This window comes from Cucurbita moschata, unplaced genomic scaffold (assembly GCF_002738365.1).
Source record: "Cucurbita moschata cultivar Rifu unplaced genomic scaffold, Cmos_1.0 Cmo_Scf00086, whole genome shotgun sequence".
Lineage (NCBI taxonomy): Eukaryota > Viridiplantae > Streptophyta > Magnoliopsida > Cucurbitales > Cucurbitaceae > Cucurbita > Cucurbita moschata.
This window is the reverse complement of record NW_019268602.1, coordinates 308,662-328,921: the sequence shown is the minus strand read 5'-3', so window position 1 is coordinate 328,921 and position 20,260 is coordinate 308,662. Positions and strand designations below refer to the sequence as shown.

General features: G+C 36.0%; 4 protein-coding genes across 6 annotated transcripts; 2 read left to right on the top strand and 2 right to left on the bottom strand.

The window, feature by feature from the left end:
- On the top strand, positions 1-3,970 carry LOC111439126 (transcription factor bHLH153-like). Of its 3 annotated transcripts, none has more exons than XM_023076857.1 (6): positions 1-404; positions 1,877-1,995; positions 2,239-2,304; positions 2,488-2,553; positions 3,041-3,088; positions 3,365-3,970. In XM_023076857.1, exons 2-6 carry the CDS (start codon positions 1,897-1,899, stop codon positions 3,524-3,526), a joined length of 441 nt encoding a protein of 146 aa, XP_022932625.1. In that variant the 5' UTR covers positions 1-404; positions 1,877-1,896; the 3' UTR covers positions 3,527-3,970. The 3 variants fall into 3 exon arrangements, with proteins under 3 accessions (XP_022932625.1, XP_022932624.1, XP_022932623.1); XM_023076856.1 differs by having other exon boundaries at positions 1,797-1,995; XM_023076855.1 differs by having other exon boundaries at positions 2-404; positions 1,873-1,995.
- A 1,989-nt stretch (positions 3,971-5,959) lies between these two features.
- Positions 5,960-7,821, bottom strand: LOC111439127 (54S ribosomal protein L51, mitochondrial). The gene is made up of 4 exons (XM_023076858.1): positions 7,697-7,821; positions 7,255-7,342; positions 6,483-6,589; positions 5,960-6,394 (listed from the first exon to the last, which is right to left on the bottom strand). The coding sequence occupies exons 2-4, from the start codon at positions 7,332-7,334 to the stop codon at positions 6,222-6,224; spliced, it is 360 nt and encodes a 119-aa protein (XP_022932626.1). The 5' UTR covers positions 7,335-7,342; positions 7,697-7,821; the 3' UTR covers positions 5,960-6,221.
- A 118-nt stretch (positions 7,822-7,939) lies between these two features.
- Positions 7,940-14,086, top strand: LOC111439125 (2-(3-amino-3-carboxypropyl)histidine synthase subunit 2). Its single transcript, XM_023076854.1, has 10 exons — positions 7,940-8,205; positions 8,498-8,715; positions 9,601-9,709; positions 11,290-11,641; positions 11,831-11,900; positions 12,118-12,185; positions 12,362-12,477; positions 12,548-12,654; positions 13,226-13,365; positions 13,636-14,086. Exons 1-10 carry the CDS (start codon positions 8,125-8,127, stop codon positions 13,878-13,880), a joined length of 1,506 nt encoding a protein of 501 aa, XP_022932622.1. The 5' UTR covers positions 7,940-8,124; the 3' UTR covers positions 13,881-14,086.
- Positions 14,087-15,876: 1,790 nt separating this feature from the next.
- On the bottom strand, positions 15,877-19,738 carry LOC111439123 (calcium-dependent protein kinase 24). Its single transcript, XM_023076851.1, has 8 exons — positions 18,992-19,738; positions 18,414-18,537; positions 18,124-18,267; positions 17,855-18,007; positions 17,379-17,494; positions 17,128-17,295; positions 16,452-16,670; positions 15,877-16,323 (listed from the first exon to the last, which is right to left on the bottom strand). The coding sequence occupies exons 1-8, from the start codon at positions 19,502-19,504 to the stop codon at positions 16,171-16,173; spliced, it is 1,590 nt and encodes a 529-aa protein (XP_022932619.1). The 5' UTR covers positions 19,505-19,738; the 3' UTR covers positions 15,877-16,170.
- Positions 19,739-20,260: the final 522 nt, after the last annotated feature.

Below are 20,260 nucleotides of genomic sequence, written 5' to 3'. Positions count from 1 at the left end.
ACTTTCAGAAAGCCTTCACTCCCCTCCTCCATTTCCCACTAGACTTTCGAACTCCTTTCTTTCTTCCCTCTCTGATAGCAACTCATCCATGGTGGATTTCTTCATCGCTGATTGCTCGATTTCAGCCAGTTTTTGCACTGTTATCGTCTTCTCAATCTTCGGGTTCCGTTCGTACAGAGATTAAATTGTTCCAACACGCGATTACCTCTTCACTCTCCGGAGATTAACGAGAAAAAACGCGCCTCTGTTCTTCGATTGGATTCTGCGCTGTGGAGCTCTCTCTTGTTGATCGAACATCTTCCGTAGTTCATTCCGTCTCCGGTGGACGGATTATTGGGATTTTTGGTTAATACTTCGTCGGGATGATTGCGAGCTCTCTTTGCAATGCTTCCGCTAAGTTCCCGGTGTGTGTTTCGTTGATTTCTCATTCTTTTTACTGTTATTGTTCTTCCTTTTTTTTCCGGCTGCTTCTTGAACTGTGATGGATTACTGTGTTTTGTCATCTCGTTCATGAGTAGTCAATACTTACACCAACTTTTGTTTTTATCTTCTTTTTATCGGTTTCCATGCTAAACTGTGTAAGATTGTACTATTGATTAGTGGATTTTTGTTAATTGTGTTATTAGTTACAGTGTTTATCTTAATCTGGTTATGGTATTTGGTTTTCTGCCTTTGATTGGTGTGTTCAAGATATTAAAAGGGGTAGGATAATTCTGTACGCAAATTACATATTCTCTTAGTTTAATCCCTGCGCGGTGTGGATTTGTTTATCTGTATTTGTTTTAAAATAGAAAAAAAAAAAATTGTTCATCTGGGCCCACCCTGTCTCATTTATAACATCTGTTTGGTTTAAAATACTCATTCTGGATTCCCATTACCCAACCCATTACTTCTACCTTTCTCAAAAAGTAAAAAACTTACAGGTGTTCTCCTGTTTCTTATTCCAGTGTCTCGTAGTTGCAACTTTGTGTGTGTGTGTTCATCTCCTGAGTTGCCTTTTGCGATGTTAGGTTCACTGTATTACCCTTTCTACTGACCGAAACAGCCAAATTTTGATATAAAGACACAGCTCTTAACTGTTTTTTGGTCAAGATGGTCAGTGTGAGAAGGAACATCCAGATCGTTTTAATTTGGGCATGAATTGATGAGAGATGTTTGTATTTGTTTATTTTGTGCATGTATATTGCTATCATCGTTATTAACCTATTAATCTCAATATAGTAGCCCTCTGACCCTACTCTTTTCATATTTTTATTCTTAATTGTGCTGATTGTTTTCGGTAATATATATTGGTGTTCGTCATTGGACTATGGAACTTCTGTCTACTTGTATTCCTTTTGTCCTCTAGTAGTTTGTATTATTATATAGTGGTTGTTAATATAGTAGATCAAATAGATCAATATTATATTATTAATAATTTAATCATCTAATGTGGTATGCTTATCTGCATGCTATCTGAAGTTCTGTACCAAAGTAATGATGTTTTGTCTGATCTATGAGGATGCTATTATTTCAAGGCATTTAATTAAAGATTATGAAGTTCGTGGGGTCGTTATTTCTTGGTCGTAGAATTCATTTGGTTTTAAAAGTCAAACAATTTGTGTTCATGTGTATTCACATGAACACAGGCATTTAAAAATATGCCTGTCTTGAACCCGTGGGAGATCTGTATACTTTCAGATTTTCTTAGTTGACTTTCGTTGTTGTATGAGTTTTTTTTATCGATCGAATTTCTTATTACTATATCTTTGCGAGTTCTTCCTCTAAATAAAGTTACTCTATTACATGAAATATAGGATTTTGACGCTTGCATTGGATGTTTGTTGCCTATCTGCTGTGCATCTTGATTGATTGAATTTGATCTCTGTCCAGGCAGAAGTGGTGGAGGTAGAAACAATGATGGAACAGAAAAGGAACCTATGCTCTGTTGATGAGAGCAGCCTCACTTCTCTTACATCCAAGCGTCGCAAGGCAGATTTTTCTATCTCCTCTAAGGTTTCTGTTATTGGTCCAACTTCACATTGCAGCATATTGAAGATTAAGATCTCTATCATATTAATAACTAATCATGCTTAGTAATATATAAAGTTTAAGTTTTGGGTCGTCCATTAGACAAGATTTGGTGGCCTTCTTATCTCATTTTGGGTGGTCCAATTGTATTTCTTTACTTTCCACTTGATTAATCCTCATTTCGTCCTGTTTTGTTCTTTACCAAGTACTAATATTCTCTTTCTATAGGAAAAGAAAGACAAACTGGGCGAACGAATTATGGCCTTGCAACAACTTGTTTCACCATTCGGAAAGGTCTGTTTGGAACAAATCAAATAACCATAAAAATTGACCTTTTATATTGAAACTTCAGGGTTCATATGACCTGGGCCAAATTTGATTTTGGCTCTTGAATTCCATAACCTATGTTTTGCGATTTTGCTATTAGTATTAAAATCATTGCCCTGTTTGAATTCAAGTTATAAAATTCCACTGCAGACAGATACGGCATCTGTTCTTCTTGAGGCCATGGAATATATTCAATTCCTTCACGAGCAAGTCAAGGTATGCTCTTCCCTAAAGATTGTGGTTCCTTTTGAATTCTGATTTCGGTACCGAATACGAGTGGCTATCATGCCATGCATATAGCTTTTCTGTGACCTGTATTATACTTCTTTCCCCCATGAATCCTTCTAATTGGTGGTTCAGGGAATATATTTCCTTTTCACATCCATATTTTTCCTGACCTTTAGTGCTCTGAGCATCAATTAGTGGTTATAAATTCATTTGATATTTATGGTGTAATTTGATTCCAGAATGGGCTATATCTCTCTCTCACTGATTTTGTTTTGGATTATTCTTCTATCCCTCTTTTAGTTTCTAGGTATTTAGTCATTGTGTTCCTTTCTTCCGTCATTTCCTCTCTCTCATCAGCGATGGAACATAATCTACAGGATCGAATTAGTTTTGGTTCTCTCGTCTTATAGCCTATGGTTGAGAACATAAGAGGATTCGTTGTATATTCCCTTATATTATTTTGGTGTGCTTTCAGGTATTGAGTGCTCCATATCTCCAAAGCACACCCACTGTTCAGTTGCAGGTGAGCCTATGCTGGACCTTTTGTTTCATGATCTGACAAAAGGCTTTCCATAAAAACACTCGTCTGAGACGGGGAAAAAAAAAAAAAAAAGACTAATGTTAACAAAGTGTGTTCCTTTAAACCTCGATATTTGTCTTGCAACTAGAAAATTTTAATCTTCAAACTTCTGGGGAGGATGAAATTTAGTGACTTTGAACGTTTTTACTGCTTCATCTATTTAATTCAATGCAAAACCTGTCTGAATATTATTGCAACGTTTATACTCGTTTTTGTTAGGAGATGGAGTTGCCATACAACCACGGGCTGAGGAACAAAGGTTTATGTCTTGTACCCATCTCTTGTACTGCAGGAGTTGCACGTAGCAACGGTGCAGATATTTGGGCTCCTGTGAAGACAACCTCCCCCAAATTTGAGAAGACCATCTCACCATTCAATTGACCACAAACCAATGCTCCGCATCCAAATGAATCTGGAGTTGCTACATACGGTTGGTAAAAAAGGTAACTACTTATCTTCATATCTAATTTATAACAATTTTCCCTCTGAAGTAGCTGAATTGTATCAAATAATTTAGCTGCTGCTTGGAAACTGTAATGAATTTGTTACGAACCAATAGCCGAATCTTCGGATTCCAAGCTCTGAATCGCCACACCATTCTAGTTATCACTGGTGAGGGGCATAGTTTATATCGCAGAAGTGTATTTGGTTGTATTAAATGGTGGAAATATGTATATTGTAAACGAGTTGTCTGATGATCCTAAATCAGAAATTCATGGTAGAGTAGCAATCTGTTACCTGCCTAGAACTAGATAGGCACCAATCATTGAAAGCCCGCTACCATGCTCACAAATTCTTGGTACTTCAGGAAAATGTTCTTCTTCACCTTGTGATGAATGTCTTGAATTTGTGAAAGTTGGAAGTCCTTGGGAACATATTCAAGGAGTCTCATGCCAATGACTTGAATTTGTGCGTTAAGGGAAGATTTGTTCTGATAATACTTTGATCAAAGGTTTAATGATATGTAACTCAAAATTTTGTGGATTGTGGAAAATTATGAATTTAATTGGTGGGTTTGATGAATTTGCTTAACAAGTCAAATTGTAAGGACTAATTAATTAAACATAGCATTAAATTTAGGTTGAAATGCACCTAACTTCGAACAATCATCCTTCTTCTTGCATCCACGAATTTCATTTACTTTCAATAATCTTCAATTCCGACTCTGATTCCGATGGCCAGCTTTGGAGATTTTGGGTAATTTTTCTTTTTGGGTTTTCTAGTTTCTTCTACACGTCATTTCTTCTCTTACACAATTTCGTCATCGTAAACTTTCTGCCAGTTCTTGGCAATCTGGAATGGCCCCCCATGCCATCCACATCCAGCCCACTGCCAACAAGCTCCAAGAGCTTTGCTTGCACGACTACACAATTCGATTCAGCTCCGATGAACCTATTGCCTGTCAGATGGCTACTTGTGAGATATAGTTTTTTTTTATGCAAAAGGAGTTATCTATCTATCGGCTAAGAGTTCCAGGAGTGGCTGCAATTGAACTCTCAAGGACTCCTGGAACCCACATTGCAGCCTTCAACAAGCCACATGCAATTATACCTTTTACAGATGTTTTCGAAACTCATTCATTCTCGATGACATGCTAAAATAAAAGTACTTCGACACAAGTTTTCTCTTCTAGAGGGACAATGACAGGACATTCAATCGATCGGGGAGGAAAAGAAGGGGCGCCCAATCAGCCTGGGAGGAGAGTCTCGTTTGTGCCAAAGGCGAGAATGAGTTCATCTTTTGTTGCTGAAAAGAATAATCAAAGAAAAATGCAAAATTGGGGTTTCTTAATTCTTCTAGTGTTTCATTTATCTTAGAATTTTTCACTGCAGAGAAGTTTTACATGGGGGTTTCTCTCATTTTGTTTGTGGGGGTTTTTTTAAGCTACTTGGAAGAGCATGCAACTGTAGGATGATAGGAAAGCAATTTTGAGGTTTTTGAGCTTTTTTTTCTTCTCATTTTCGATGGTTTTTTCCCGTTGTTGACAACCTAGAGTTGAGAAGGATTGTTGGGAGGGGGTCCCACGTTGGCTAATTAAAGGGATGATCATGTAGTCATTTGGCCGGCTATTAAAAGAAAAAGCTTGCATATGGTGTTTTTCTAGTTAGTAATAGAAGCAATCATCCCTACCGTCGTAAAATAAGAGTACCTGGCTCTGCCCATTCACAAAGACTCAATTCTACAGCCAAACATCTCATGCCAGCAAATGTAGTCACCATCATTGATACTCAAAGATATGTGTCTAACATTTGCTCAAAGTGTAGATAAAGCAGTCCCTGAAACTAAGAACACTATGCTATTAAAAGCAATCTATTTACCTAAGGTTAGTTGAGTCTAATTCTAGGCTAGGTGATTCCTCTTTATCAATGGCCGAACTTTAATCTCTCCATTGACATGAGACCCTTTGGGCAAACCAAAAGTAAAGTCATGAGAGTTTATGCTTAAAGTGGACAATATTATTGTGAAAGTTCGTGATTCCTAACAGGATCTTTTTTCTTTTATTGTTTGCTAGTTTTTTTTTCCTTCTTCTAGTAATTCTTTCCTTCACTTCTTTTCATCCAACTTCCCGTTTTCGCTCCATTTTGGTCGAACCTTTCATCGACATTTAAGACCGGAAAAAACCACATAACCAATCTAAAATGAAACAACTCTTGCATTCATTATTATAACATGGCAAAGAAAAGGACAATACCCCAACCAAGAATACCATACAAGGACTAGCTGCTGCATTTACTGATATGAACCAAGTTCATATCATTTACTCTTGGATCTCATTTAATTAACATCTCAACAACCTATAAATATGTTCACAAATAAATTCAGAATCCTGTTTTGCTTCATCAATTCAAGATAAGTTCGCAATTGTTGCATGTTTCATGGAAAGACTTTCTCCAGAGAGAGTATTCAGAGAATTGGAACAAAATAGCCTCAAAAGTTTACGTTGGACTACTACAAACTACAAACTCAAGCTACTCTAAAAAGAAGTTTTGTTTCAACAACGTCATATTAAGGAATCTCATAATCTTGATGGAAAAAGACAATCTCCAAAGAAAATCAGGCACTTTAGGAAGCATCCTCAAAATCTTACATCAGTTTTCCACGTACCTTGCACACTAGGATTTTTGGTCACATGTCTTGTCTTCAGTTTTATGACCTTTCGCCCCAGTGCATTCCTTAGCCTCGTTGCATGTAAATGTATTTCTTCCGCATCCAAATTCCTTACACATACCACCCGTTGATTATTGTTCTCTGTGAAGGCAATGAAATATGGGAAATTCCATGTTCAAACACTATTAAATTATAACTGCAAGAAGCTGAGAGAGGGAGAGAGAATTACTGTAGAAGGCCTTCAAGTGTGGATGCTGCCCACGAATGAGTTCACGAACTACTTTTAGCTGAGGGTTTTTCTTCTTAAAATCTGGCAATTGCGAGTCCATAAATGCCCTGAAAGTTCAATGATAAGATACAAATCATTCAGGACATGTGAAACAGTATTTGATTCACTGTAAAAGCTAGATAATAATTATAACAACAATAAAATAAAACTACAGAAGCATCGAGCTTATTCCTAGAAAACTAGGATGATCTGATATTCTAGGTTTAAGGTAGGTAAATGTAACGGCTCAAGCCCACCGCTAGCAAATATTGTTCTCTTTGGACTTTTACTTCAGGACTTCCCCTCAAGATTTTTAAATTGCGTCTACTAGGTTGATGTTTCCACACTATAAAGAATGTTTCGTTCCCCTCTCCAACCGACGTGGGATCTCACAATAATAAATAAAACTAATAAAGGAATTCAGCCTTAGGTAAAAGAAAAAATGGGTGGTGAAAGGAGTAAGGGTCTTATGCACTCTCCATGAACCCTAGTCCTAAAAAACCCACCTTTTCTTTGCACAGTCCATTTCAAAAAATCCAAGCAATTTCCTTAACTTTTTACCCAACTCAAACCAGTAAGCTAAAAGAAAGCAAGATGAGTATAAAATAATTATGCTTGAACATGGAAATATAAAGTATTTTGAGGTCAAAATTTAAACCTCCGTCAGTTAAGAACTGAAATCTGAGTAGTAATGAAATAATCAAGTAGATAATGGTTCAGCAATCCAACAAACCTGATACCCCTACTGCTTCCACCCCAATCACAATAGCTGACAATCAGCTTCTGAAGCTGCCATACACCTCGTAAAGCCATCTTTATATCTGCAAAAGGGATTAAAAAAATCAAGTCCCAAATAGCAATCAAAGAAATGAAAAAGAAATATACGAATACGAACTTAACTCACACAACCAAGAGCTCAAATCTAAACGAATAAATCAATAATCATCAAATGATTTACAGAATCCATGAATAAGGAAACATAAGGTTATCCAAAAAGAAAGATACTAGAAGCTTAAGAAGAAAAACGAATATCAAAATTTGACGATCTCTACTACCCTCCACCGAAAAGAGCAACAATGGAAGAATCAGCTCATGAGAATCTAAAAAGAAGCTGTAATATCCAAATTGTACATTGTACTGAAGCTCTCTAGCTTCAATAAGAACGAACGACATACCTGAGACGGAGGATCGGTGCGGCTACCAACGAAGAGACCCAAAGAGCGACAAAGAGCGGGAGAGCAAATGATGGAGGGAGGCTCGAGCGATTGAGGTTTGGTTCCTGTAGTTTTCTTTTTTTTAATTAAATTACAAATTTTATCGAAATAAAAATAAATTTTAAAAAAGGTTTTTTTTTTTTTTTTTTTTTTTAATTATTATGAATAATTTAATAAATTTATATGTTTAATAACCTTAATTCGAAAAGCTACCAAGTAAATTGCTGGCTGGAGTTGCAGGAAGTCCTCACGGCGGCCCAATTCTGCGAGAACTGAGAGAGAGAACCGAGGATTCACCGGCCGTATCTCTGAACTCTGAATCTTCTTCTCTTTTATGGTCGGCAGCTGCTGAACGAGAATCTGCTCTTTCAACTTCTTCTTCTTTCGCTATGGAGTTAGAATCATACTACGAAATTTCCCGCACCGCCGACTACATTCACACTCGGAACTTTACCAGAGTCGCATTGCAGGTATTACTACGAATCCACAAGTATTGCAGGTTTGAAATGATTTCAACTTTTTTATCTGCTCCTTATTAACCAACTACGGAGAGTTTCGGTCTTGTGTTCTTCGAAATATTGTGGTTTGAGTTTGATTCAAGTCGAGTTTTTGCTCCCGTTCGGATGCTGTGAATGTATAAATGTTATATGTGTCATGGATTTTCTCGTGTCTGGTTATTTTGATCTTCAAATGCTCATAACTCCATTTTTATATTATTATTTCCTACTTAATTGTTGATTTCTTTTATTTATGAAATTTTAGTTTCCTGATGAGCTCTTGAAGGATTCAACTAGAGTGGTCAGTGCTTTAAGGAAAAGACTCTGTGCGCTTAATGATACAAACCAAAGCGATGGCGAAAATAAGGTTAGGTTGTTCATAATGGCTGATACGACTTACGGTAGCTGTTGCGTTGATGAGGTTGGGGCAGCCCACGCTAATGCTGATTGTGTCATTCACTATGGACATACATGTCTGAGCCCGTGAGTACCGATCTACTATGGATATGTTATGCTTTCTTCGCAAGGTTTTTATTAACTTCTCACCTTGCAGTCCCCTTAGAAATCAGCATCCTAAGTTATTGACTTGTTTTTGCTAATTTGCGCAAGTGTTTGCGCTGTTGTTGATTTTGCACTTTAGAGTGAGAAACTAAATAACTAAAAAACTTGTTATCCTTGAGAAGTGGATTTTGGAGGTGTTTTCTGTCATATTAAATAATTCATAGGTGCATTTGAATTAATTCTTTGAACTATCAGTGTAATGTTTCAAATGTCTGAAATATCATTGACATGGTATAAAAATATTAGATATTCACTGCCATACTATAATCCTTGGAGGTTGTATTATGAAATAAAGTATTTTATATTATCAATCATCACATAAGAGGCATCTACATGGTTATGTTAATCTTTTGGATGATTGGTGTTCCCCGTTCCTCATGATTGAGCAAATAGGGTGGTGCTTATTTGTCTGATCATAAGTGCACCTTCAGTAAAAATGGAGAAGTGATTGGGTGCTGGTCGTGATTTTAAGCCATATGGTCTACTAAGGCGTTTGTATGCTTAGCTTTCCTTATGATAAGGAGTTGTGGATTACAGATTATTGCTTGCATTGTTTCTTATTTATTCCTCCGTGTTCGATGTTCTTGGTTGATTTCTTAGTTTAACTTTAATTTGAATATTAACATTTAGTTTCCTACTAAATGATTGGTAGATCAACAGATAGATAGTAAAGTTGTAGCCTACCGTGCGTGCTATTATTTGTATGATCCAATTTTTCAGACTGCATATAGCTTATGAGATCCATCACTTACAGTTATTGCTGGTTTACTATTAGCAGTGTTACAATACACTTTTGGTATCTTTCAGGACAACAACTCTTCCAGCATTTTTTGTTTTCGGAAAGGATCCAATTGATGTCTCCACTTGTGCCAAAACATTATCTCACTACAGTTCGTCCAATGGAAAGCCTGTTTTGGTGCGCATTTGTGTTCTTAAATCACTGTACTTATTTTTTATCTTTTTTCGGGATAACTATATGAAATCCATTAAGAAGAATGAGGGAACGATTTAAAAAAACCATACTATACAAAAACATAAGCTTTGGTTTCTTAGGCTTCCTTGTGGGTCTCAGTCACTAGGCATTTTTGGTCTTGTTCTTTTGGATTAGAGCCCCTTTTTGTAGTTAGTGTTCTACTCTAATTCTTTTGGGTTTTTTTTTTGTATATTTTTGTATTTTTTCATTTTTTTCAATGAAAGTTAGGTTTCTTACCAAAAAAAAAAAAAAAAAAAAAAAAAGAAACTAGCTTGAGAATCAAAGTAAAGGTTATAAAATGGGCTAAACTCCTCCACATCAATAAGAACACTCTCGTGTCTTTCTAACTAAAAATACCACAAAATAGCTAAGAACCTAACTTGCTGAAGAAATCTCCCTTTGTTGTGAAAAGAGGGTCGGGAGGGGCCGATGGAGACTACAATATCAAAAACTTCATCTTTTCGGAAACTCCTAATTTCAAAGAGGTTACAAACATGAAATCTAGTCCCATTAAAATGACATTTGGATGGCTGATGAGTCTTTGATTTGAATTTCATTGGAAAAGACACCATCAGTGTAATTTGAAACACCTTTTGTGTGCCTCAAAAAGAAAACCATGCCCTTTCTTTGCACTCCGCGCTTTAGCCCGAAAAGACTATTCTGTTAACTTTTTCTGTAACAATTAGGTTTGTTTTGGGTAATTCAAAGTTGCTTCCATGTGGTTCTTGGCTATAGGATTATCAATTAATGGCTTAATGCAAAGGGAAATAGAGTTTGAACTCTACATGCTTGCTTATTTGAGGTCTTCTTCTCGTTAGGACCATTCTTGTGACATCCGAGTAAAGGAGGGGTACATGAATGAACCAAGACCACATCTGAATGAGAGCGATCCTGAAGATAGGATGAGATAACTAAGAAATGCTTAAAGGAAATGAAAGTTATTACTTATACCAACAAGGCTAAAGTTATTACAGAAAAAAGATGAGCAAGAAAATTTACTATGTCAATCATTTGAATTTTGAAGAAGAAATATAGTGATTTTGAAAACGCCACTGTAAGAATTTACTAGATGGTCTATCTGCAAATTGTAGATAATTGAACCTGATATATATTCCATATTAGGTCCAGCACTGGCCTCAAACTTATGGAAATCAAACTACTAGATAGATCCTGTTCATCCACTGTTTGTGTGTGTATATTTCTGTCAGTAGATTTCTATATCAAATATCAGATGCACACATACAGGAATTTTTAAAATGTAGGAATCTCAGACATGAAAATATGTAGCTATTCACCCTTTCCCCCCAATAAATGTACTATTTTTTTTTTTTTCCGAGAAACAAAGCTATTTATTTCTTAATCAAATCATAATTCAGTCGGACTATTTACTTCGACTGAGATTGCATTTCTTTTTCTTTAGTGCTTTTTTTTTTTTTCTTTTTTTCTTTTCACTTTGAAGCTTATACTCTAAACTCTAATAACGCTGCACTGGAGTTTGACAGCTTATCTAACTCCTTGAACAGGTTCTTTTTGGGTTGGAATATGCGCATTCAATGGATGATATTAGACAAGCACTATTAGATTCATTTCAGACAAGCGGTCTGACGTCAGAATTGGAAGTACATTTTGCAGATGTTAAATGTTCAAGTTTGGATCCGTCCTCCCATAATGAAAATGTTGCCAGAGGTGGGGAACAAGTTACCAATGCTGAAAGTGAGAGTTCTGAGAACATTGCTGGAACCAGACATCACATTGGAAGCTTGTTTTGGGATTTACATAGAGAGCGAAGAATGGAGGACTGCTCAATTTTCTGGATTGGTTCTGAAAATTCAGCCTTCGCAAATGTGGTTCTGACATTCAATGGCTGTGAGATAGGTGCGTAAATTGTAATGTTCTACATTGAATTTATTTTATTAGCTACAACGTTAAATGTTCTTGTGTTTCCATTTCTTATGACAACATCTCAATTCGATTATCCATTTTGAGCAATTTCGATTGTTATAATAAGCTAACCCATAATTTTAAGCTCACATCTTGTCTTAACTTCATCGTTATTAATTTTAGTCAGATACGATGCAAAAGAAAGTTGCTTGGTTACTGATGTATCTCAGCAAAGAAGGATCCTCAAGCGCAGGTAATATTCGCCGTAAACTCATTCATTATCCACGTTTGTTCCCTTTAAACTGATTTTTGTCAATATATTTGTAAGATAGCATGCCTTCTTTTGTTGAGATTACATTCTCCAGTCATACAATGCGTTCGTTTTTTTTCTTTTTATTTTTGGGATAATGAAACTGGACACTGTCATCGTGTTTTGTTTTATTTACTTCATCTTATTATGTGACACTCAGATATTACTTGGTGGAGAAGGCAAAGGATGCTGGCATTGTTGGAATTTTGGTTGGTACTCTTGGTTTAGGTATGTATTGACAAAAACTGACGGAAATCATCTGCAAACAAAAACTGGACATGCTCATCTTCTTAATCTGTTTACAGCATATTGGATCTTTCTTTGTTGATACCCGAGGAGTATTGTTGTATCGTATTAATTTGTGAATTTTAAAAGGCGTTTTAATTTGGTGATGATTTATGTAGCTGGTTACCTCCATATCATTCATCAGATGAAAGAGCTGATCACTGGAGCAGGGAAGAAGGCTTATACTCTTGTTATGGGGAGGCCCAATCCTGCAAAACTTGCCAACTTCCCAGAGGTATTTTTGTCAGACTCATGCGACTTAATTTGCTTTACTGGTAGTCTGATTCCTTAGCATTTCTTTGCAGTGTGGTGTTTTCATATATGTTTCTTGTGCCCAAACTGCACTTATGGATAGCAAGGAGTATCTTGCTCCAGTCATTACTCCATTTGAAGCCACACTAGCTTTCACCAGGTATTTCTAATCTCTGTCTTCTTTCATCTTTAATTTCTCGAGATCATGTAACGTGAGCTGTCTTAGTTCTGTTAACTCCGTGCCAAAATCGATTCATGTCGTCATGAAGTCAAGTTGGAACCGTACTTCTTTTTATGATCTTATGGCAAGCTGTTCAATCATGCATAGAAATATTGTCAAGTTGTTGAAGAATTCGCCCCGGGCTACGTAAAGTAAAATGATGGCCACCCGCATTCTGAAATGGGTCACAATTACTATACCAATTGGTTTGAAAAACCTATGTCTTAGTTAGGAAATAGCCTTGCAGGGAAGTATCCTCGCTGACACTCCATTTAAAAACCACGACTCGAAAATCCTATTGTTGAATATGCCATTTCATTTTCCAATATGCTGGTGAATCTATGTGAACTTCTAAAATTGAACTGAGGGATGTCTATGATTATATCAATAGAACGATCAATTGGAGATACCATCATTTTCTTCAGATGGAGAATAAATAGTGAATATTTTAGATCTTTTCTTTAAATTTCATTGGGATCTTAATTGAAGGATGAATATTTGAATTGTTCAGAGGAAGTCAATGGACAGGCGCCTACATTATGGAATTTCAGGATTTGATTAATTTCCCAATACCTAACGAAGGAAACCGATCAGATGAAGCGAGATATTCATTCTTGCAAGGCAGATATGTGGAAGATTATGATTCCCAAGGTACTGACCCTTCACGTCCTTATGTTTTCATGCTGCAAGAGAATAGTTGTACAACGTTTCCTTTAAAATCTTCTCTCATTCTTACTTTCAAATTTGCTTTCAAAAATCTTTCTGCCAACATTTTCTAAAATTTTCTTTTTAAACGGGATCAGATGTTTGAGCATACGCGCCATAAGCCTTCCTCAGTTACAATGTCCATAACTTCACTGTATTAACTTCCAGCATGACAGTTTTGATTCTGAGATTGTTCTGAATCTGTTTTCTTAACAGAAAATGTTGAGGAAGAAAATGAAGCTTGCGCTCTAGTAAGTGCAACAGAGAAAGCTCTCCAGATACGCGATAACCGAAACTCGCTAATTGAAGGAACTGCAAGGTCTGGAGCGGAATTTTTTGCAGCTCGTTCCTTTCAAGGTTTAGATATTCAAAATGGTAGTTCCCAGCCGGAGCCATATCTAATCGGGAGGAGCGGCAGGGCATCCGGGTATCAAGACGAGAAAAATAGTCAAAATAGTTAAGAAGAGAAGGTTTGAAGATTGAAGCAAGTTTGTAAGGGTCAGTAGGAGAGATTCCAACAAGCTTGGGAAAAGAGGTTGGTTGTCAATCTTACAAAGAGATTTTGTTTGGAAGAGTTTCTATTTTTTGTTAGTGTTTCTGAAAGATTATGAGAAATGAATGTTACATTAATATTATTGTGCACAATGAAATTTCTATTTAGAAGGAAGAACATTCTTGTTTTTTTTTTTTTTTTTTTTTTTTTTTTTTTCTATTTCGGTTTAAAGTCTATTTTGATCCAAATAATATCATATTTATTCTATTTTAGTCTCAATTTAGGTTCGAATCTCATTTAACTCTTAAGTTTATTTCATTCTTGATCCTACAAAATACTTTCGGATAAGAATGTTGAACTTTTTCAACTAACAAGGTTTGAATAAGATTGGTCTTAGGGTCTCTTTAACTTTTATATCTAAACTCATTTCATTGAAGATGTTATCTCCGAGTCTTTTTTTTTTTTCAAGGGTTGGGTTATATAAAGTGGAAATAATCACAACATTATACTAAAATGATAATGGTACGTTATTATATTAACTAAGAAATAAAAAAATAAAAAAAACTTTATTTACTTCTACTTTTGTGTGATTGAAACAACATAAGTGTATGAGAAAACAAGAAAAGAAAAAACAATTCATTATTGATGATGAAGTTTGTTTTATATATAAGCTCTAGTGACCCGGGCCACTAGGACTCGGTCCAGAAGATAACATCCCAAGCCAACAAGAGACAGATTCCTTTGCTTTCTGATAAACCATCGAATATGGATCAACGTCATGAACATCGTAATTTGAAACTCTTGAGAGCAAACGTGCTGCATCAACCATACTAATTTGGCTCAAAACAAGGCCAAACACAACCGAAAGAACAAAAAGGGTGGCAACCTTTTGAAACATCAATGTAGGATGAATGTTGATTTGGGTTTGGGTAGGGATGTGTGATTTGATTTGCATTTATGTGATAAGATTTAGAGGGGTTTTTATAGTGAAAGAGAGGGGCTTTGATTTAGACCAAGGAATAGGAAACGTTGAAATTTTAAGAGTTTTGATACGAAATGGGATGGAGCATGGACTTCCATTAAAACCTAAACTTTGAATTGAATACTTACTAATTCCGGCCATCAAATTTGGAAATTGATCAACCTTTTTTAATTTCTTCCTTTTATTTTTTGCTTTTTTATTCCATTTTTAAAATGGGTTTTATAGTCCAATTAAAAAAATAATAATAATAATTCTTGATATCATTCTTTTATAATAAATTTTTTAGTTCAACCATATTTAGGGTGGAATTTTTAACTCTGAGTGAGATTATAATGTAACTAGTTGAATGGTAGATTTTTTTTTCAGTAAATTTTTAAATAGTGAGATATTAAAATAAAGAAATACATGATATTATAAGTTTAATTGAAAAAAATTAAAATGAATATCATTTGGAAAAGTTAAAATAATGGCTTACTTTTTGTGTTTGGTTGAAAAGAAAAATATATGTAGGAATGTTGAAAATAAGAGTGGAAAGTGGAAGAAAATGTAGTTCATATGGTCGTTTTATTTTTATGAACATGTTTTTTTTTCTTCTATAATTAAATTAATATTATTTGATTAAATAAAGTCAATCTCTTTGACTCCTCATTTGTTTTCCAACAAAGCATTTCTTTAATTATTTCATCTTTATATTTTTTTTTGAAAAAAAGTATGATGATGTCATATTTGAATGTTGAATTAGATAATAGAACAATGACATGATTTGTATGTGAACTTGTGTGAAAACGTCTTCTAAATTAATTGGAAATCAACCGCTCTCTATACTATATCTAATCAAGTATTTCATGAAAGAGCTAAAATTGAAGATAAATATTATTTTGTACGTGAGAAATTACAAAATTTGATGTTCGCAAGATATGTTAAGACTTGAGAACAATTAGGAGATATTTTCACGAACAAACTGGATATGATGATTTAAGATTTTGGAAAAAAAAAATGTTGTTGAAGTGAGGGTAATTAAATAAGAAGTTTAACCACATTCAAAAACTCATCCGAAAATGAAACACGTACAAGCCTGTCTCAGAAAAATGGATTTCCAAGAACTCTAAATTTATATTAAGCACATTTACTCCTTTTTGTTGTATTCTCCAAAAATGGGCTGAATGAGCTAGAAACCCCAAAAAAGACTTGTTTGCATCCACGAAAATTGAGGGTGCACATTCTATCAATTTCTTTTCCTTTTGGAGTGTGATTGATTCCGAGTTGAACTCAGAAACTATCTACCTTTGCATTCTGCCACTGATTTTTCTTTGAACAATTTTTTGCTAAGCGCATGAAGCATTGCTCTTGAATACTGCCGAGAAGCCATTTTCCAATCCATCCCTGTGGTTAACATTGCCTTGAACTCATTGTAACTGATTCGGCCATCCTATCAAGCAAGCAACACAATAATCCAATAAAATGAGTATCGAGTAAGTTTGAGATGAATTTTCGTATAAATCTTGTTACTCATTAGCAAAATGAAATAAAAAAAGAGTCATATTTAGAGATAGATACCTTATCTATGTCAGCATCAGAAATGATATCTTGGATCACCTTCTCATTGTCGTCCATCAAGGCTTCTTTGAGTTCATCATATTCAATGTATCCATTTTGGTCCTTGTCAAAGAATCTGAACGCTTGAGTCAGAAGCTCATCCGTGCTCATCTTTCTGAGGTGAATGGACATTGTTGCAAACTCCTCACAACTTAATGTTCCATTTCCATCCATATCCGCCTTGTTCACAGAAAAAGAAAGCTCGTTAGAGTGGTAGAATATTTTTGATATCAAACATTGGTTATATAATACATCATATTTTACTGACAGTTCACCGCTTTTCAAATATAAGAAAGGGTTAGAAGAAATGGTTCCATCTTAATTGAATTTCTCGAACCAAAAGATCCATGAATAAAGATACTCATTATTTAACAAATGGGATATTTATAGAGAAAATCTAAGTCATAACGCATGAAAATGACTTGTTCAAATGTTAACATACTCTGAAAATATCTTAGGCTTACAGAACAATTTTTGGACTTTTGAGGACATAGTTGCTTTCGATTTGGTTAGACTACGAAAAAAATCTAAGATATTTGGACAAGAAAAAGTCTAGAAAATTGTGTATGTGTGTGTGTGTGTGTTTTTTTGTTACTCTCCAACAATCTTTTGAGGTTTATATTGGGAAGAAACTTACAGCTTCCATCAACATCTGCACATCAGGGTCGGAAAGAGAATGTCCAATCATATGCAGACCATTCTTCAACTCCTCAAAAGTTAAATCTCCATTTTTATCTGTGTCCATCATATGGAACATTCGTCTGATCCCATCCATTTGCTCATCTGACAAGTGATCGGCCACAACCTGGATACAGTCAAGGATATTCATCAACTAACAAAGCTATTGAAGAGACAATTTAACTTAAATAATGTATGTTCGATACTTACTCTAAGTACTTTCTTCTTGAACTTATTCATCAAAGTGAATTGCTTAATCCCTATGCCGACATTTTCACCCAGGGGGATATTACGAGCCTGGTTTTTGTTTTGTATCCAAGGATGCTCTTCATGTAATAAAACAAGATGATCAGATAATTTGATTCATTATTTAAGCTATTAACTCTTTGTTTTTAAGTTCTGCATGAGTTCCATGTTTATGGAAAGAAACAGGAACACATTTATAGAAAGTAGATAACAAAACAAATAAACTTATAGGAGAAAATAGTGGTTAAACCCAAGCCACACCAGAAATATTTGGACATAATTTTAGTATTCGTTTGACAATATGTCTGTGCTATCACGTCCTGCATTTCATATACCTTCTACTGAAATTTCTTAAAACCTAGAGATACTTTGCTCGGGATTTGGGGAAAACAAAGCAAACAAAGATATTACTGAAATGAATTAGGAATAAGAGTCCATACCAAGAACTTCTTCAACAGTCATCCGACTGTAAGGATTTGGATCGAGCATCCCCATCACAAGTTCTTTTGCTTCCTGAGAAACCTTTGGCCAAGGGTCCCTCTCAAAATCTATATTACCCCGAACAATAGCATGAGCAATGCCTTCCTCAGATTCTGCACAAGTTATAATCCCCAATACAGCATTAGCATGCCTGAAATAATTTATTATCCAACTTTCAAAGATTTAGACAATAAACAACCTACAAGATGCCACTCAAGGAGAGACTCACCTGCCCAGAAAGGAGGAACTCCACAAAGCAAGATATAAAGAATCACCCCAGCGCTCCATACATCAATTTCCGGCCCATAGCTGCGTCTTAGGACCTCCGGTGCCATGTAATACGGACTTCCAACAATTTCACTGAATCTCTGATCTACCAAACGAGATCGAGGAAGTTGAGAAACAAGTTCTTCGTTAAATAAAGAGCATCAGGCCTTCAAGGTTAATAAAGATATGAGAAGAAACTTGGTTCCTGCAGTCAGAATTATGGCCAAGTTCTAGAGAAAACTGTAAGCATACCAGGTTCGAAAAATATGGAAAGACCAAAATCAATTGCCTTCAGTCGGGAGTTTTCACTTTCATCTGCGAACAAGAAATTCTCAGGTTTCAAGTCCCTGTGGATAACTCCATTTTCATGGCATACCTGAGACAGAAAAGGAAAATGCTCCAAGTAAATGATACCATCAATTCTTCGCGTATATGGTGTTCAAAAGAACATTGATCTTCAGTTACAACCACACGAAGAGCTACAATTACTCCATGAAATGGAGCTGTATAAAGCATGAAGAATAATATATACATTGCAAAATCCTATTTCCAAAGCCAGAGTTTCCCAACACCATTCCAGTAAATCCAATTAGGCCATCGTGTTGCTCTGCTACCAAATACAGAAGCTATTCTTAAATTAAATTGATAAATCGACGACAGACATGAGGCAGATATACGTTTTCACAAATGTAAATAGCACATAAACGTCACCATTTTAAAGAAATCAGCAACAATTGAATTTGAGTCTATTTCCCCAAAATATAATAATATTCGGAAATTTTCCGTAGAATCGAGGTAGAAGAATTTGGGAGAGAGTGAAGTTCATATACCTTGCAAATCTCGATAATGGTCTTGGTCACGTCCGCAGCCGCGCGCTCAGTGTAATGCCCTTTGGAGACGATCCTATCGAAGAGTTCACCGCCCTCGCAAAGCTCCATTACAAAATAAACCGCTTCGTTATCCTCAAAGGCCTCCTTAAAGGTAACAATATTGGGATGCTTGGGCAAACTTCGCATAATCGCGACCTCTCTCCGCACATCCTCGACATTGATCTCAGATCTCAACTTGCTCTTAGAAATGGTCTTACAGGCGAAAGTCTCGCCAGTCTCGATCTGAAAGCACTGGTGCGTGATCCCAAACTCCCCCCGCCCAAGCTCCTTCCCGAAGCGATATTTCTCAAAAATGTTGTCGCCGGTGGATTCATCGGAGAGAATGGAAGCCGCAAGTCGAACAGAGGACTTTCGAACAGATTCGATTACGGCATGATCGGGAAGAGGCCTGACGTCTCTGCTCCTCTTGGCGAAGGATCCGGCTCTGGACTGCACGGAAACGCAGCTTCCCATGGGAGGAGAAGAACTTTTAGTGGCCGGAAAAGCTCATGCACTTCCCATGGGAGGGAGGAAGGGAGGGAGGGAGATGGAAATGGAGGGGGGCTTATACGGAGAAATTTGGGAGCGGAAATCACAGAGGCAAGAGAGAGGAAGGAGGAGGCGGACAGCAAATTTCGTTAATGCCGATTCCTCGAGTTTGTTGAAGACCTCCCGCCATTTTCTTACGACTTCTTCAAAATTCCGTTAATCTTCTCCCCCTCTCTCTCCCATCACAATTTTTCTTTTTTTCTTTTTATTTTTTCTTTTCTCAAACTTTTTAATTATTTGATACATTAATATAAATATAAATATAAATTTTCCCTTCCACTAAAATTTTAAAAATTTAATTTTATATCTAACAAATATTTTTAGCTGTCTAGTCTCGAATTCAGAAGTAATCCTTGTAATAATCTAAACCGTTTTGTCCTATCGAATAACTTTAGAGCTGAATGCTTTTAAAGAATTTAGTCCAGGGTTATCGTTCTTCCTCCATTCAGTGTAACGTCCTAGATCCCCCGCTAGCCGATATTGTCTTCTTTGGGCTTTTCCTTTTCAGCTTCCGCTCAAGGCTTTAAAACGCTTCTACTAGGGGAAGGTTTCCACACCCTTATACAGGGTGATTTGTTCTCCTGCCCAAAGAGGACAATATTTGCTAGCGGTGGATCTGGAACGTTACAAATGGTATCAAAGCCAAACACCGGACGATGTGTTTGCCTTCTCGCTGTTCCC

Coding starts and splice junctions, on each gene's coding strand:
- LOC111439126 (XM_023076855.1), top strand. CDS start 363: ATGATTGCGAGCTCTCTTTGCAATGCTTCCGCTAAGTTCCCG. Junction 405..1,872: donor ATGCTTCCGCTAAGTTCCCG/GTGTGTGTTTCG, acceptor ATCTCTGTCCAG/GCAGAAGTGGTGGAGGTAGA. Junction 3,089..3,364: donor CACCCACTGTTCAGTTGCAG/GTGAGCCTATGC, acceptor CGTTTTTGTTAG/GAGATGGAGTTGCCATACAA.
- LOC111439123 (XM_023076851.1), bottom strand. CDS start 19,504: ATGGGAAGCTGCGTTTCCGTGCAGTCCAGAGCCGGATCCTTCGCCAAG. Junction 18,268..18,413: donor TTCCATATTTTTCGAACCTG/GTATGCTTACAG, acceptor CTCGTTTGGTAG/ATCAGAGATTCAGTGAAATT. Junction 16,671..17,127: donor TGCAGATGTTGATGGAAGCT/GTAAGTTTCTTC, acceptor TCTGTGAACAAG/GCGGATATGGATGGAAATGG.
- LOC111439127 (XM_023076858.1), bottom strand. CDS start 7,334: ATGGCTTTACGAGGTGTATGGCAGCTTCAGAAGCTGATTGTCAGCTAT. Junction 6,590..7,254: donor GGAAGCAGTAGGGGTATCAG/GTTTGTTGGATT, acceptor TTGAACTTTCAG/GGCATTTATGGACTCGCAAT. Junction 6,395..6,482: donor ACACTTGAAGGCCTTCTACA/GTAATTCTCTCT, acceptor TTGCCTTCACAG/AGAACAATAATCAACGGGTG.
- LOC111439125 (XM_023076854.1), top strand. CDS start 8,125: ATGGAGTTAGAATCATACTACGAAATTTCCCGCACCGCCGACTACATT. Junction 8,716..9,600: donor GGACATACATGTCTGAGCCC/GTGAGTACCGAT, acceptor GGTATCTTTCAG/GACAACAACTCTTCCAGCAT. Junction 12,478..12,547: donor AACTTGCCAACTTCCCAGAG/GTATTTTTGTCA, acceptor ATTTCTTTGCAG/TGTGGTGTTTTCATATATGT.